At 30.4% G+C, this 16949-nt stretch overlaps 2 protein-coding genes across 2 annotated transcripts; one reads left to right on the top strand and one right to left on the bottom strand.

Annotated features, from left to right (window-relative positions):
* Positions 1-345: 345 nt before the first annotated feature.
* On the bottom strand, positions 346-13244 carry LOC148232264 (uncharacterized). Its single transcript, XM_088191234.1, has 14 exons — positions 13019-13244; positions 10395-12503; positions 7450-7710; positions 7132-7383; positions 6724-6883; positions 5321-6177; positions 5034-5258; positions 4720-4971; positions 4502-4652; positions 3307-3373; positions 2137-3040; positions 1600-1857; positions 722-973; positions 346-654 (listed from the first exon to the last, which is right to left on the bottom strand). Exons 2-14 carry the CDS (start codon positions 11260-11262, stop codon positions 494-496), a joined length of 4668 nt encoding a protein of 1555 aa, XP_088047360.1. The 5' UTR covers positions 11263-12503; positions 13019-13244; the 3' UTR covers positions 346-493.
* A 1249-nt stretch (positions 13245-14493) lies between these two features.
* On the top strand, positions 14494-16934 carry LOC148232263 (general odorant-binding protein 72-like). The gene is made up of 4 exons (XM_088193009.1): positions 14494-14879; positions 14939-15027; positions 15106-15217; positions 15284-16934. The coding sequence occupies exons 1-4, from the start codon at positions 14840-14842 to the stop codon at positions 15370-15372; spliced, it is 330 nt and encodes a 109-aa protein (XP_088049135.1). The 5' UTR covers positions 14494-14839; the 3' UTR covers positions 15373-16934.
* The last annotated feature ends 15 nt before the right edge of the window (positions 16935-16949 follow it).

Here is a 16949-nt window from a genome sequence, read left to right as displayed (position 1 = left end):
AAATCGCCAATCGAGTGCCTCCACTGACGCTCACTCGGTGTTTCCCACGTAGCTCCAGGATTGTCAATCGTATCGTCCCCACACTTATTTTACAAAATATTATAAAATTACCTATTTTATAATATATTTATATAAAATGATAGTTTTGTTTTTTAATATAGTAATATATTTTTAAGATAAGAAACACAAAGATTCTTATAAAATTTATTTGTGTTCAAGTAAAATTTTTTTAATGGTTTGAAACTTGGCTAAATTTATTTAATATATTTAGTATTTATTACAGAAAAAAATATAGTAATAATCTAATTATGATTGAGACTATTGTAGATTTATATATAATAAATTAACATACTTTCTGATTTTATATAATACAACAATATTTTCTATATAAATATGTAATGATAATCTCTCAACTTATATTTAAATGACCTTGAAACAATATAGTATCTTTTAAATTATCTATCATTTATAGAAAGGTAGTTGATATATTATATTAAATTTTCCTAATCTTTAACAGTAAACCTTCCGGACTCATAAAAATGCTTCTCCTGTCAAATTTCAAGCCATTTTTGCTGTTTTCTGTATGCAATATCTCATAATTCTTCAACATTGAAACTAATGCGATGCGTAATTTGATCATAGCGAACCTCATACCTGAAAATTATTTTTATAATGTATAAGATTATAATATATAAGGTATTAATATCAATTGTAAGTATACCGATGCATATGCGTGGACCTTCTCCAAAAGGCAAAAAGGAAAAATTATGCCTTTTAGACTTATTTTCAGGCAAAAACCTTTCTGGAATGAACTTTTCCGGTTCAGGATAAATATCAGGATTCCTATGTATGCCAAGAACTGAAACTACAATCCGCGAATCTTCTTCCATTGTGATATTTGTACCGGGTATTGTATATTTTTTAGTACACATTCTGAAGATGTGTGGAATAGGAGGATATTTTCTAAGAGTTTCTGTAAATATATGTTATTCATTTTATTATTATAATAAATATTTTAATATAAGTTGTGTATGTATATAGAAATATTGCTATAAAAGAAATGTCAATGTATTCAATTCAAAATCAATTATATAATAAGATAGTGCCATTGTAACATATAAAATATCTAATTATGGTTCAGAAAGACAATTTGACTAAGTAATACATTTGGTAAAAAATTTAACAGTTCAAACAGCAAACATTTTTGCTTCCGAGGTTCTAGAAATTGATTACAATCTATAAGCTACTTGAATTTGGATGGTCTAAGAATCTGACTAAAGTTTATGTTGGACGAGAATTAATTTTACGGAAGATTGTACTGGACAACTTTGCCTTACAAAGTCTCTAGATCTTACTATAAGATTCAATTTACAAGATTGTCTAACTTGACTTGACTTCTGTTAGAGATAATTTAAAGAAAATTTTTGATGAACGTCCATATTACAGAACATAAACTTCCAAAGTGTCCGGAAATTCTAAGCGAGATGCAATTAGAAGATAAAAACATAAACGAATGTCATTATTAAATTTTATATGTTGCAATTCCTGTTGCACATTTATTTTTGTAGCAATATTTCTACTTCAACTCATGTTTCTTACCTTCAATCACTAGTGTCATGTAATTCATTTCATTAAGAGCATCATAAGAAATTTTTCCATCATGTTCTTCTAAGACATCCTTGATTTCACTTCTCAATTTGTTTTGTATATCTGGATTTTCAGCTAATTCATAAAGCAAACAACTTAGCGCAGTAGAAGACGTTTCAAATCCAGCGACAAAGAAACCGAACGCTTCGGCAGCTATTTCCAATTTGTTCAACTGAATGTTTTTAGTTTCATTATTATCAGTTTCACTATCTAAAAATAAATGTATGTATTATACAATATTAAATATATATGACTTCTAGAATTGATATCAGGTATGTCATATACGTAAAGATGTAGAGAAAATATGCATCTATTATATAAGACTAGTCTTATAAAATTAGACAAATTTTATATTTAAGTAAATTTACCCTCATTGTTTCGTTGAATTTAATTTATATTATGTAATGTGTTTTCTGCATTTCCCTTACAAAAAAGTGTGATTGTCTGATATATATTGTAGAATTAATGTATTTTCATGATGTAACTTACCTTCATCGATAGATTCATTATTTTTCAATTTTATAAGCAGTTGCATTAAATCGTTCCTTACAACTTTATTATCTTCTCTGTGTTGTATAACATTATAAATGGCATTGATAAAGAAATCCGATACATCTTTATCGGTGAACGAAAGTGGCAAATATTTGATTAACTTCGGAGCAAACATGTTTAAGGATACGATGATCCCTTTTTCGATACTGAAACTCATTAGCTTCTTACCCATCTTTCTAAATTGAGCATCGGGGTTTAAAAGACTATCACTTTCGATTCCTAAAGCACATGATACTATAACATCCGTGGTGTACTTTGCCATGACGTCTTTAATATCTACATCGGCGTTGACGATAGCGTCCGTTTCAAAGTATTTCCCTAATGATTCTCCACACACAGCCATCACTTCGAACATGTACTTCATTTTATTTGACGTGAAAGCCGGCGATACTTTAGTCCGAATGCCCTTCCATTTGTTTCCTTTAGCGTTGAATAAATGTCCGCCTAGCGGTTCGTACTTTTCGTTGTACGGTAAAGTGTGATCGGTAAAATGATTAAAGTCTCTAACCAGGATTATTTTAGCCAAGTCCAGATCGTTGATCAGCAAAGTCGGTCGGCAAAATATGAAGATGCCAGCGTATGGAAAATGCTTGGATTGTTCGTACAGCAGTTGGATCTGTTGGCCGTTGTGTATCTTTTTGACGAGCATGTTTTTAACGTTTCCGAATGGAAACTCGGGTGTCGGTCCAGGAACACCTTTATTTTTCCAATGTTTGAAGCGGTGAGAACATAAGATGTAGACGATGCACAATAGTGATGAGATGGTGAATAAAGGCACACATAATATAGCACATAACGACACCATTGTGAACGCGTTCAATACATTTACTGATGTATATACCTACTAAGACTAAGATTTGTCACTGTGAGTAATAATACAATACTAAGTTTATCTAAGTAAATTTTTAATGTGTGGTTAGCCTTGAGTGGTAAAATATTTTGTGGGGGCAAATATATATATATGTATACAATTTTATATTATATAAAATATATTACAATAAGATAAAGATGACAAAGTCATTGATAATGTTTTATCAATTTTTGATCATGAACACTGATACATCATGACATGCAACAACATATCTGTCATTGTATTATATTATTAACCACTAAGTTTTTAGAAGTAGCAATATTATTTTCGCGCTCCATCAATAGATGGCAATATTTAAATAAACTAAAAGGAAAATAATTTTGTGTGATAATATTTTTTCTATCGAGTTGTTATCTGGTATTAAGTGAACCATTAGATTAGACCAGGGCTGTGGAGTCGGAGTCGGAGTCGGAGTTGGAGTCGTGGAGTCGTGGTGTTTTGGCCGGAGTTGGAGTCGGAGTCGGAGTCGTGAAAAATGAGCGACTCAAAGCATTTTTTAAATTATGAAATTTATGAATTTTTAATTGCGTAATAATGAATGTGTATAGCGTATGAATATTAAACGTGTAGAAAAACACCAAAAATACCTGATAAAATTAAACTTTTTTGAGTCGGAGTTGAAGTCGGAGTCGGAGTCGGAGTGGAGTCGTGTTGTTGGTAAATATCGGAATCGGAGTCGGAGTCGGAGTCGTGTTTTTTTTTAACGACTCCACAGCCCTGGATTAGACAATTAACCGGTTGCAAATATAAATACAATTCACGGTAATTACAATCAGTGTTATAGTGTTAAATAAAAAAGCCTGGAGCACTGTGTTGGAACCGTCAAATTAACCGCATATTATTTTTATTAAAAATAAATTCGCATAGCAACAACGAATTTATTTTTATAGACACATGTAACAAATTAATTAAATTGTATGTTTTAAATATTAATACTATGAATCCTAATAAAATGGTTATATTAAATAAATACCACTGACAGGCCAAATTTTGCCTCTTCTGGAAAAATCTGGGGTTAGTAGGGATATTGGACTTTGGTTTCCTCTCCATTCCCCAAACGTATGTAAGCCAGAGGCTAATACATATATAAAATCACTTCACTTCTTACTTCCTATATTCCTCAATACGCTGGCATTGCACATTGATCTGCTTAATGTCAGCTACGAGGAGCTGGTCCGATTTGTATCATATCATTTTAATATTATATGTTTTTTTTTGTTTGCTTCTTTATGTGCATTTTTTTGTGTATTTAAACAATACAATTATTGTATTCGACGCATTGGGGGTAACCTGTTAGGGTAAGATGGTCTTAATTTAATTTAAATAAATAAATTATATAGTGGTTTTTAATGTATAAATTATAAAACAATTACATTACAAATTAATATGTATTATTAACAACACGACTTATCGATTATCGAATAGTTTTACAAAGTACTGATAAAACTAATTTTTAATTTCAATTCTTTCGGCATTGAGAGCAATGCGTCATTTTTTAAATCCTTTTCTGTAAATTGTATATTGTAATTAAGGATAATTGATACAATAGCGATTCTCATAACCATAACAGCTAATTTATTTCCTAAAAAAATATTTTATATATTATTTTAATTTGTGTTTTAAATATAATTATATTAGATTAAATTTACCTATGCACATACGAGGTCCTTCGCCAAAAGATAAAAATGAAAGATTGTGTAGTTTAGATTTATTTATCGTAGAAAATCGTTCCGGATCAAATGTTTCAGGATCAGGGTATATTTCAGGATCTTTTTGTACACCCAGCGCTGACATATAGACTGGAGTGCCTTTTTCGATTAAAGTTTTAGTGTAAGGTATTATATAATCCTTTGTGCAAATCCTAAATTGCTGAGGAATCGGTGGATATTTGCGTAATGTTTCTAAAATATTTTATGTATTTATTTACCCATAGAATAATATACTTTTATAGTGATTTCATTACCTTCTATAACTTGCATCATATAAGTCATTTCATTTAGAGATTCATATGTTATTTTGCCATCATGTTTTTGTAGAACACTTTCAATTTCTTCTCTTAGCTTTGTTTGAATATCTTGATTTTTGGCTAGTTCATAAAATAAGAATGTGCTGGATGTTGCAGTTTCAAGTCCACCCAAAAAGAATCCAAAAGCGATGGCGGTGAGTTCAATTTGAGTCAATTTGGTATCTAAAAAAATTAATATGATTAATATGATCACAAATTAGCAAAATAATGACAAAAATACTCACACTGATTATTTGTGTCCTTAAGTCGAATCAATGTATCCATAATATCGTCTTTAGAAACGTTATTCTCTTTTCTGTAATTCAAAACATCGTTGATTAACTCCATGAAGTAGTTCTTTACATCATCTTTGAAGATCTTAGCGTTTAAAATTCTTCGCACATCAAAAGTAAAAAGAGAAATGAACATGATAAGTTTTCTCTTCAGTCCAAATTCGAACACGTCTCTATCCATTTTCTTGAATCCAACATTCGGGTTTTCGAAACTATTGCTTTCAATTCCAAAAGCAAATGATATAATAGTATCAGTAGTGAATTTAGCCATCACTTCTTTTACGTCTATCATCGATTCTATTAAAGCTGCATTTTTCAAGTATTCGGTCATTTTTATTCCGCAATCAAAAATGCTGTCGAAAGTTTCTTTGATTTTATTAGAACTAAACGCAGGAGTGATTTTATTACTCAATTTCCTCCAACGATATCCATTCAAATTGTGCAAATGTTGAATCAACGGTTCAGTCTTTTCGTCAAAAACCAAACCGCGATCGGTAAAATGATCAAAATCATTAACCATGATGAAACTCATTAAATCCAAATTGTTCACAATAAGAGCTGGACGATGGAATATGTAAATCCCAGCGTATGGTAAATGTTTTGTTCTTTCGTATAACTTTTGGAACTGAGTACCCAGAGAATATTTTTTTGTAAATAATTCCAGCATGTTTCCAAAAATCAAAGTCGGGTTCGGTCCTTTTACCTTTTTCCTCTTCCAATAGCTGTATCTATTCATATACCACAGACAGACGCAAGATGTACAAAATAGCAGAGCAAAACACACAGATTGAAAAATTGTCACCATTTTGAATCACTAAAAATGATTTATATGAAATTATGTAGCGACTAACTAGTAGTACGTTGAAGGAAACATTGCTTATTTATTTCTTATCTTATCATATGCTGCCAAAAGAAAAACGATAACGATTATGTGGTTATTTGTTACAGGATTAGCTAATTGATTATGTTATTTATTATCTATAATATTGTAGATATGGTTAAATTGATTTTTTTTTATTTAGGTAAACGTATGAATTAAAAAACGTAGTCATTGGTTAATCCTATATTTTTTGGAATGTCATTGTTTGTGTTTTTTTGCTGATTAGTATAATTTAATGTGATTACGTTAATTGTCGTGTTGATTTTTATATAAAAAATAATTGTACAATAAAAAAACACAATTAGTGTTTTTATCTATAAAAAATAAGTAATAATATACTTATCAATATAATATCTTACATAAACTTGTCTTTAAATAAGTGATTTCTAAATGTTTCCAACATTTATATAATATTTTTGTAAATTATAATTTTGGTTATTAATTATGTTAAAATAATTATAATTATTTGCTATACTAAATCGAGTGATTTTGAATTTTCAAAATCATATTTTTTGGCGTCAATAGAATTGGATTTTCTTTCTCAATTTCCTTAAAGTCGTCAGGAAGGCTAACTTGATATTTGCTGAGAATAGACACCAGTGCAATTTTTATTTGCATCATTGCAAATCGTTGTCCTGAAATGAAATACAATATAATAATAATTGTTTAGCGCTTTAAGCGCCAGTGAGTTTTTATTGAGTCACTTGTTATTTCTCTTCACACTTCAGTATCTCTTACTAAAAATAAATATAAAATACTTGGTTTACTGATAAATTAAGCTAGTACAATAATCTTTAATTGTTAAAAAAAAGAATCAACAAGTGACTCGTTGGTGAGTTGCTGGCGTTTAAGTGGAAAATTCCTAAAATAAAACATCACTCACCAATACACATTCTAGGTCCCTCTCCAAAAGGAAAATATGTAAAATGTTCCCTCTTTGCTTTATTTTCAGCTGAAAAATTATCAGGGTTAAATGCTTCCGGTTCTGGATAGTATTTACTGTCTTTATGCACTCCTTGATTCGATATGAAAATCGGCGTTCCCTTTTTGATCAAAATATTTGTGTTTGGTATTGTGTAGTCTTTTACGCAAATCCTAATAATCTGTGGTGCAATTGAGTGTATACGTAAGGTTTCTAAAACACATTGAATTTAATTATCCTCTATAAATAATACATACATTTATCTATTATACAATTTACCATCAATCACTTGAGTCAAGTAAGTCATTTCGTTGATTGCTTCATACGTGATTTTTTTGTGCTTTTCCAGAACATCGTTAATTTCTTTCCTGAGTTTATCCTGATACTCGGGATATTTGCATAGCTCGTAAAGAGCGAAACTAGATGTTGTCGAAGATGTTTCAAATCCACCAATGAAAAAGCCGAAAGCTTGAGATGCGATTTCTACGTTGTTCAGATGAATGTCTGCTACTTCATTTTCTTGCAACTCTTTAGGAGCTTCTATAAAATAATGCAAACACATGGATTAATATTTTTGCAACAACATGCTAATTTTTTAAGGATTTTCATTGTAAGAATATTTATTTTAATTATTGATTATGATTAATAGAACATATTCTCTAGGCTCTAATTATAATGATTCATGATATTGTGGCAACTATTTGCTAGGCAAATTCTCAGCATGAGATTATTAAGTGATTTTCAAAAAATTGAGTCATGCTTTTTGAGTTTGCCTGCGCCCTCTTATCGATCAGCATCTTCAGAACGCCCACGAAGTTCACACCATCGGGGATTCGCCCTTGGTAGAGTGGACCCCAAAAAGAAAACTCTACATCGGCGTCTAGAGTTGCACCATGAAGACTAGGTTCGAAAATGCCCTGCGCTACCGCAGTCTCTGATACAGCGTTACCAGAGAACATACGCCTCACAGATACTACGCCTCCATTGAAGTATAGATTTCAATACGTATAATAAGTAAAGTCGAATATATTCTATAAATATAACTTCAAATAAAAATGTATTTTTTATAAATCAGAATCACAATTTCCGAAATATTTGATTTTGAAATACAAAAAAATATTACAACATTACAGAAATTCTGTTATATTTTTAAGTATTTTTGTATGTTCAACATTTTTCTCAAACACTATAACTTTACAAAAAATATGAGATTTATTTGATTAATATATGCAGAGTGGTGCGTTATGAACATGACAACAAAAAAAACACACAAGTTTCAAATTGAAAAATTGAAAGATTTCGTTTAGAGTAAGGTGCTTTTATATACTTGTATGCTGTATGAATTTCACAAAATTTTGGCAACCACAGCAACCAAAGACATTTTTGTCGTCTATGGTGAAATTTTAATGGTTCGTCAATGTCAAAAATGGTTCAAAAGATTTAAATCTAGATTTTTTGTTTGGAAGACAAGTGGAAAACCAAAAATCATCGATGATGACCGCATAACTGCAGAAATTGAAGCCAATGTCGATTCAAGAGTTAACAAATAAGACGAATATTCATGGTCTAGCATTCAAAGAAGCTTAAAAAATATTAGGAAGTCGTGGAAACGAGGCGTGTGATTACCACACGCACTAAGCGACGAGAACAAAGCGACGCGCCTGCCTCATACTGCGAGAATAGCGCGAAAAAAAGTTGCTCACCCTCCATATTCTCCCGATATTTATTTAAATCTCTATAACATAATTTATATGATAAAAAATTAATATTGTTAGTAAAGTTAAAATATTCCTTTCTGAATATTTTAACACACAAATGTGGGATTAAAAACTTGCCTGATCGATATAAGAAAGTTATATGTGTCAATGAAGATTATTTTATAGAATACTATTGTAAAATAAATTTTTTATTAGAAAATCTTATATTTAGGGTACAGTTTTACAGGTATTTTTTAAATATCCTAGACTTTTTAATATAAGGAAACCACCAGAGAAGAAATTTCGAGCCAATTTTTTTTATTTTAATTTGTAGAAGAATTTCCCACCGAATATCAAAGAGAGCAACAGATACACAAATATCAATCAACAAAGGTCACAAATATAAGTAGAGGTACACGCGATTGGAAAACGTGGTAGATAAAATATTGCAATGATAATACGACTAACAAAATCTGTCTAAAATAAAAACGTGCTGTCAAGAAGCCTAATTGTAAAAAAAAATCCGTGAAAACATCATTTACTTTTTTATAAAAGAAACGATATTTTTTCACTGTCAAGTTGGCTATTATCTTCACTCTAAATTAATAAATAGTTGTTTTAAAGACCGGTCGCGATAATAATAGGTATAAATTAAGTGTCGGTAGGTTTAGTGTTATATATTTATATATTACAACTCTTTGTTTATGTGGGATCAACGAACTTACATACGAGTTTTGATCCAGAGGGTCTTTTTATGGACTAAGACGACGAAACACCCCTTTCTTACATCTAATTGACATACTTATATAAATAGGGGAATGTCCTTCGTTCGTCAGCATTCATATTGATAAACAGTACAACTCTTTGTTTATGTGGGATCTATGAACTTACATACGAGTTTTGATCCAGAGGGTCTTTTTATGGACTAAGACGACGAAACACCCCTCTCTTACATCTAATTAACATACTTATATAAATAGGGGAATGTCCTTCGTTCGTCAGCATTCATATTGATAAACAGTACAACTCTTTGTTTATGTGGGATCTATGAACTTACATACGAGTTTTGATCCAGAGGGTCTTTTTATGGACTAAGACGACGAAACACCCCTCTCTTACATCTAATTAACATACTTATATAAATAGGGGAATGTCCCTTGTTCGTCAGCATTCTAACTAATAACTTCAAACCTCACGGTCAGTCATCCGTCTGATGACCGACCCCTAAATACCGATTTTCATCGAGCACACGCGAAAATATAACATTAGTGTTAAATTAAATCGAATTTGATATGATGTAATCATAATGATTGAGTTTTCAGTATTTATAAAAAAAATGTTTTAAAAAAAATAAAATACAGTACACCTGAAATCAGCATTATAATCTAAAGTAATCAGAAATAAAATGAACTATGTTTAAATAATAAGAATTAATGTCAGATTTAGATTTTTGGGTTACTGATTTGCAGCAAAAGTGTTATTGTTGTGTTACTTAAATCTATGGATATATAATACATGTTAATCTACCGTCTTTATCGTATATGGTTTCGTTGTTCTTAAGCCGTATAAGCAGTTGCATTAAATCATTCTTTGAAATTCCATTGTCTTCTCTATACTTGATAGTTTTCTCTACCATGCCGATGAAGAATTTGCTTACGTCCTCTTGTATAAACTTTCCGTTCCATATTTTCTGAATGTCAGGTGCAGTCAAATTTAAAAGAATAGCTAACGTTCTTTTAAAATCAAACTGGAATATCTTTTTACCCATTGTTCTAAATTCCGAATCGGGATATTTGAAGCAATTACTGTCTATGCCGAAAGCACTTGACGCGATTACGTTGGTACTAAATTTCGCGATTGTCTCTTTGAAATCTGTCTCGTTTTTAGCATCAGCATCGACCTTCAAATACGCCTCCAATTCTTCGCCGCACTTTGCCATTGTATCAAACATGTATTTCATTTTGCTGGATGTGAAGACGGGCGTCAATTTATTACGCAGCGACTTCCATCTGGCGCCGTTCGAATTGAATAAGTGATTAGCCAAAGGCTGAGTTTTTATGTCGAATATCAAACCGTGGTCAGTGAAATGCGCAAAGTCCTTGATCAAGATCGTCTTTATGAGCTCCAGATCGTTCACCATCAGCGCTGGTCTGTGCATCATGTATATTCCAATGTACGGCAGGTTGTTGTATTGCTCGTACAGATTCTCAAGGAACGTTCCTATGGCGAACTTTTTCGAAGGTCTCAGATTGCCGAAGACGAGACTAGGTTCCGGACCTTGTATTCCCATGTCTTTCCAATAGCGGTATCTCTTGCGATAAAAGATGTATATGAGTGCCAATATCAAGAAGGATAATATTAGTGTCCATGGTAAACACGCAAACATGCAAGCCATAGTTAGTTTTAACAATAATATCAAATTAAAGATTCACTGTAATATAAGCAAACCGGTCAGCTGCTCTTGAACAACTGATATTAACATCAGAACCAGTCTCGGACTAAATTTAGAAGTTGTTTATCTGCCCCTCCTTTTGTGTTTATTGTGTATTCGCGTGGGACGCGATTGATTGTTTTGATTGCGTATTGAGCATATTGTATATTGCCTTTATTTATATTTAGTGCAGTAACTAGGCAAGTGCAACAAGTGTATAGTATCAGGACTGACTTTATTTTCAAAGTAAGAGTGTGTATTTAAGAAATTAATAATTTGGCTTAATATGCAGCAATATTAACCCTTTATGTTCCACAGTAAATTTCTTAGCACACGTCACAGTGCCAGCCATTTTTAGAAACAAAAATAAAATATAAGTGTTAAGAATTTATCAAGGACGTTTGTAACTCAAAAAAGCCTCCGGTTGCCATTTCCAGTACATTTTGCCACTATTTGCAGCTGTAGTGCTAAGGTTGTCACAACAAAATAATATTGAATTAATATTTTTACACAAAGTAAAAAATACATATTTTTTATAAAATATAAACCAGCAGTATAAAAATAATACATAATCTTTTCGGCATTTTTTACATGTCACCTTATCATCTAACGCGTGAAATTTGGTTCATATTACAAAGACGCGAACCGGAGGGTAGCTTATGTTTTAGCTTTGAGGAACTAAAATGATTTTAGTTACATATCAATTATTAATTGTTATTAAAAATTACAAAGACGCAAGTTGCTTGTGACAGCCCTGGCAGCGTTGAAAAGTTTAGCCATTTTATACATGCTATTTAAGAGGTTTTAATTTTACGCATTATTCTATGGAATAATGCGTAAAATTATATACCTGAACAGTTTTGTAAGAGCTTTGCAGAAAGGCCGTGGCAATATGGTCGCGATTCGACAGAGCTTCGTACGGCGTCCGTGGCACATAAAGGGTTAATATATGGAATACGTGACACTTAAGCACTACATACGTTTTGAACAAAGTTAGTAAACGTTTGAATCAATGCAGATAGAAGTTGTATTTCAATATATAATCTACATTTTTTCATTTTTAAAAATAAGTTTGCGTCAAAAATTTTCACAAAAGGCATAATTTAAATGAGCAACATATAAAATAATTGTTTGTGCATTACTATTGGACATATTAGGTGCGAGCGAGTGAGTATTGGTCAGAATAGTGAACACCCCATGAGTACCTCTCCGCAACGAGACTTCTTCCGAAGAAAAAATCGAAGATTTCCCTTACATAAATGAACAAACAATTCGTTTTATGGAACAAGACGCGAACCGGAGGGTAGCTTATGTTTTAGCTTTGAGGAACTAAAATGATTTTAACTGCATATCAATTATTATTAATTGTTATTAAAAATTACAAAGACGCAAGTTGGCCGTGGCAATATGGTCGCGATTCGACAGAGCTTCGTACGGCGTCCGTGGCACATAAAGGGTTAATATATGGAATACGTGACACTTAAGCACTACATACGTTTTGAACAAAGTTAGTAAATGTTTGAATCGATGCAGATAGAAGTTGTATTTCAATATATAATCTACATTTTTTCATTTTTAAAAATAAGTTTGCGTCAAAAATTTTCACAAAAGGCATAATTTAAATGAGCAACATATAAAATAATTGTTTGTCCATTACTATTGGACATATTAGGTGCGAGCGAGTGAGTATTGGTCAGAATAGTGAACACCCCATGAGTACCTCTCCGCAACGAGACTTCTTCCGAAGAAAAAATCGAAGATTTCCCTTACATAAATGAACAAACAATTCGTTTTATGGAACAAAGTATTTATTTTAATGCATACATATCTAAAAATAATTTCCTATTAAATAGCACAAGAGATTATCGTAAAAATTTGCAGAGATAATAATGACAGTGTTCATAACTCACAAAAAATAAAATACTACTAAAATAAAAAAATAAAGTTATCCATCTCACCACAGAATAAAGAATATTAAATTCACTGGTGGCTTTGCTTTACGAAAATGGTTAGACTGTTAAGGCGTAATGAACGGTCTAAAATTATGGTCAATATTTAATTTGTACGTAAGCTGCGCGACTCTTTGGTGGATCTCATAAATTACCATGTTTATATTATCGAAAGGCAGTGGCGATTTATAATTCTGGGTGAAATCTGGCTATTTAATAAAATCGATTTCTCTCGAGGGTTGATTCATAGAGCGTCTTTTTTAAAATTACGCTTTCATTAAAACCATGTAGAATCTCCTAAGAAATGAATATTACACTACACTACTTCTACGCGTTTTTTAAAATATAATTTGTAATAGTACATTAGTGCAAATGAAAGTGTTTAAATAAAAGTTATATTAAATAGGCATACAAATCGGTATTTACTTTAAGGAATTTAAACTTTAAGGATTTTAAATTGTAGGCATGAAAACTACTAAAAGGTAATTACTGTAAATCAAAAGATTTAACGTAACTAATTAAAAATGTAAGTATAAGTAATTGTATAAAAAATATTTAAAGCATTTTTTCGTTAATAACCATAATTTCATATAAATACTTCTAATTACCGTTGCATAAAGCGTTGATTACTATATGGTTATGTGCCAATTTAAAATTTACTTATTAATCATTGTCTAGGCAGAGACAGTCTACAATCATCAAGTCAACACGAACTAATTGGCTCCATAATTGATCTTAAACTATGCACAGCCCATCATTTTATTTCAGTGAAGGCACGTTAACATTTTTAAAGAAAATAAGATTCCCTAATAATAAGAAGATATGGATTATAAATAAATATTATGCAAAATAAGAAGAATTATAAATATTTACTTATTTATTGTCAATTTCTGTTGTAACATAACAGACATAAGATCAATACGTTTCAACTTATTAAATAAAATAAAATATAGCTTATTAAATATAATAAAATAAATACAGCAAAATATATTATTTTTTAAAAAGTAAAAAAATATGTTGTGTTTAAGATAATATATGTAACTAAAAAACAATTTATATATATATAATTTATAATCTAAATTTTAATGAAACATTCTTTTATTAAAATATGTATTATCAATAAATTATATATTATTTAGATAATACATATAGAAACTTTAATCTATACTACTTTTCATCAAATTTACTATAAGTAGGATAAAAGTTATATAATATTATAATAGTATAGATTATGAATTACGCAGTTTTAAGGCTATTAATAGTTTTTTTAATAAGTTTGATTATTTTATTATAAAATATATTTGCAGCGCCCCTGAACAAGAAAAATCTTTGCTCAGTTATTTTTAGTATATATAGCTGAGATTATATCGGAAATCGATTTACTAATATTCCATACCATTCGTCTTCTATATATTTTTAAAATACTAAGCATGTTTAAATTATGTACTATTATATTTACAATTTGTTTTGTGATTATTTTCGATACAACAAATGGTGTAAGTTTTTTTAAATATTTTAAATCTAATCAACGTTTATTTAGAACGAATTTATTTTAGCTTACGAGGAATCAAATAAAACAGGCTGGAAAATTGATGAGAAACGTATGCCAGCCGAAAAATAAAGTATCACAAGGTAATTGAGATTAGAGTAATGTGATATATTTATTTTTTAATTATACGAAATATTTTTAGTCGACGCCGATAATATAAGCAAGGGTACATTTTCTGAAGACAGAAATGTCATGTGCTACATAGCATGCATTTTAACAATGAGTCAGTCCGTATGTTATCATCATTATTTTTTAAATAAAAATAGAATTATAATATGTTCATAATTTATTTAAAATACTGTAATATAGATAAAAAATGATAGGATAAACCAAGAATCCACTATGAAACAAATTGATATTATGTTGCCTGAAGATATGAAAGAACCGGCAAAGAAAGCTGTAATAAAGTGTATGCCGATTGGTATGTTTGTTATAAGTATATTTTACAGTAATGAATATATATTAATATAAAAAAAATCAATTTCAGCAAAGAAATATAGTGATGTGTGCGAATCAGCGTTCCACGCTACCAAGTGTTTGTACGAGGCGGATAAATCGATATTCATATTTCCATAAAATATTTTGAAAGTAAAGATATATTGTTTAGATTATTAAATATCTTTCGAATCAATTGTGTTTTTTTGTATAGACCTTTTTTATATATTGCAGAAATGTCATATTTTAAAAACTTAATATGTTATGATGATAGATCGGTATTATGATTATATAATTGTCGGATTCAGCAATAGGAACACTCTTCTATTCACAATTTAGAGGGATTAATTTATGGTTCTACTTGTGATAAAACATTTTAATCGTTTAAGAAAAAAAGTCATTAAAATGGAACACCGCCTTGGGAAACATTTTAACGGCTTAAGTCACAAGGTACCCGTTATAAATCAGAAAGAATTTAAATAGCCTTCAAAGCGACAATTTGTTGAAATATTCTCAATAGTAATTGGTCGTCTAAATAAAACATCTGGAATCAATTTGAGGAATTTCTCTCAACACTTCATCACCTTCGGAGTACAAGACATTCGAAATTCAATAGCTCTTTAGCTTGAACTACAACCAGGAGAAGGCAGACTCAACTTTAGACCAGCAAAGATCGCAGAAGCCGCCGCTTCTCTCTTCGCATCCATTGGTCCAGTTCGATATTCGAAATAAAGAGTTCAATCCGCTTCGTCTGTAATCTACGGACATTAAACAACAACAATATTTGGTAAAACGAAAAAAAATGACACGAAAGCCATGACATAATAATTATTACTTCCGATCTCCAAAATGGATAAAAATTGAAAAACACTAGGTTCTGAGTTAGATTTCTCAATCGAATATGCGAATATAATATTAGTTTATACAATCTCAACTGAAATTTTAAAAAAATCATAGAATGAAACATTTTATAGTCGTTTTTCCTCTCAATATACCAGAGTGACTAGTGCCGCTCTAAAATCCCCGATCCATTATTTTATACGCCTTTATTTTGTTTCGAAATGTGAGATAATGATACGCTTTTTCTCAACAAAAAATGTATTGAAATGCCTTGGAAAAGCATTTGTGAATACAATATTTGTGGCGGTGTTTACTATGACCGAATTCGCAGAATTCGTTCGTTGAAAGAAACAAAATGTTGGAAAGGCCCATCTTTTATTATCGTTTAGCGCTAATTTTTTGTGAAGTTGTATGCAAATCCACACAAAACAAACGCAGTTACGGATCCGATCTTTATGTATATAAAATTCGTTCCAAAGATTATTAAATTAAATTCGATAAAATTATGTATGTAAAATGTTTTCTGCGTCTCAATATTTTATGAGAACAACATACACTGAAATATAAGAATTTTCTTTGAAAAAATTGAATCATGGAATTATTGTCAAAAATATAACATTCCGTTAAAACACATTTGCTTTCACTGAAAAAAATCTGTGCTGCATTTTTTTTAAGTGTAGCAACATTTAACATGAAGAGGAATTGTAAGTTTATATGTATAAATTTAGAAACTGACTAAGTTTTGCTCCACCTTGGAAAAAGCTGAAATCACGTCCCTGATCAAAAAGTATGTGCATATTGCATATTTTATAAAAATGTTAACTATTATGAAAGTAATTAATGATTAATATAAATAATTCATCAATAATCATTTCTTA

Source organism: Plectrocnemia conspersa, unplaced genomic scaffold (assembly GCF_051122295.1).
Source record: "Plectrocnemia conspersa isolate PC_06_02 unplaced genomic scaffold, ASM5112229v1 ptg000009l, whole genome shotgun sequence".
NCBI classification, from domain to species: Eukaryota; Metazoa; Arthropoda; class Insecta; order Trichoptera; family Polycentropodidae; genus Plectrocnemia; species Plectrocnemia conspersa.
This window is presented reverse-complemented; position numbering and strand designations above follow the sequence as displayed.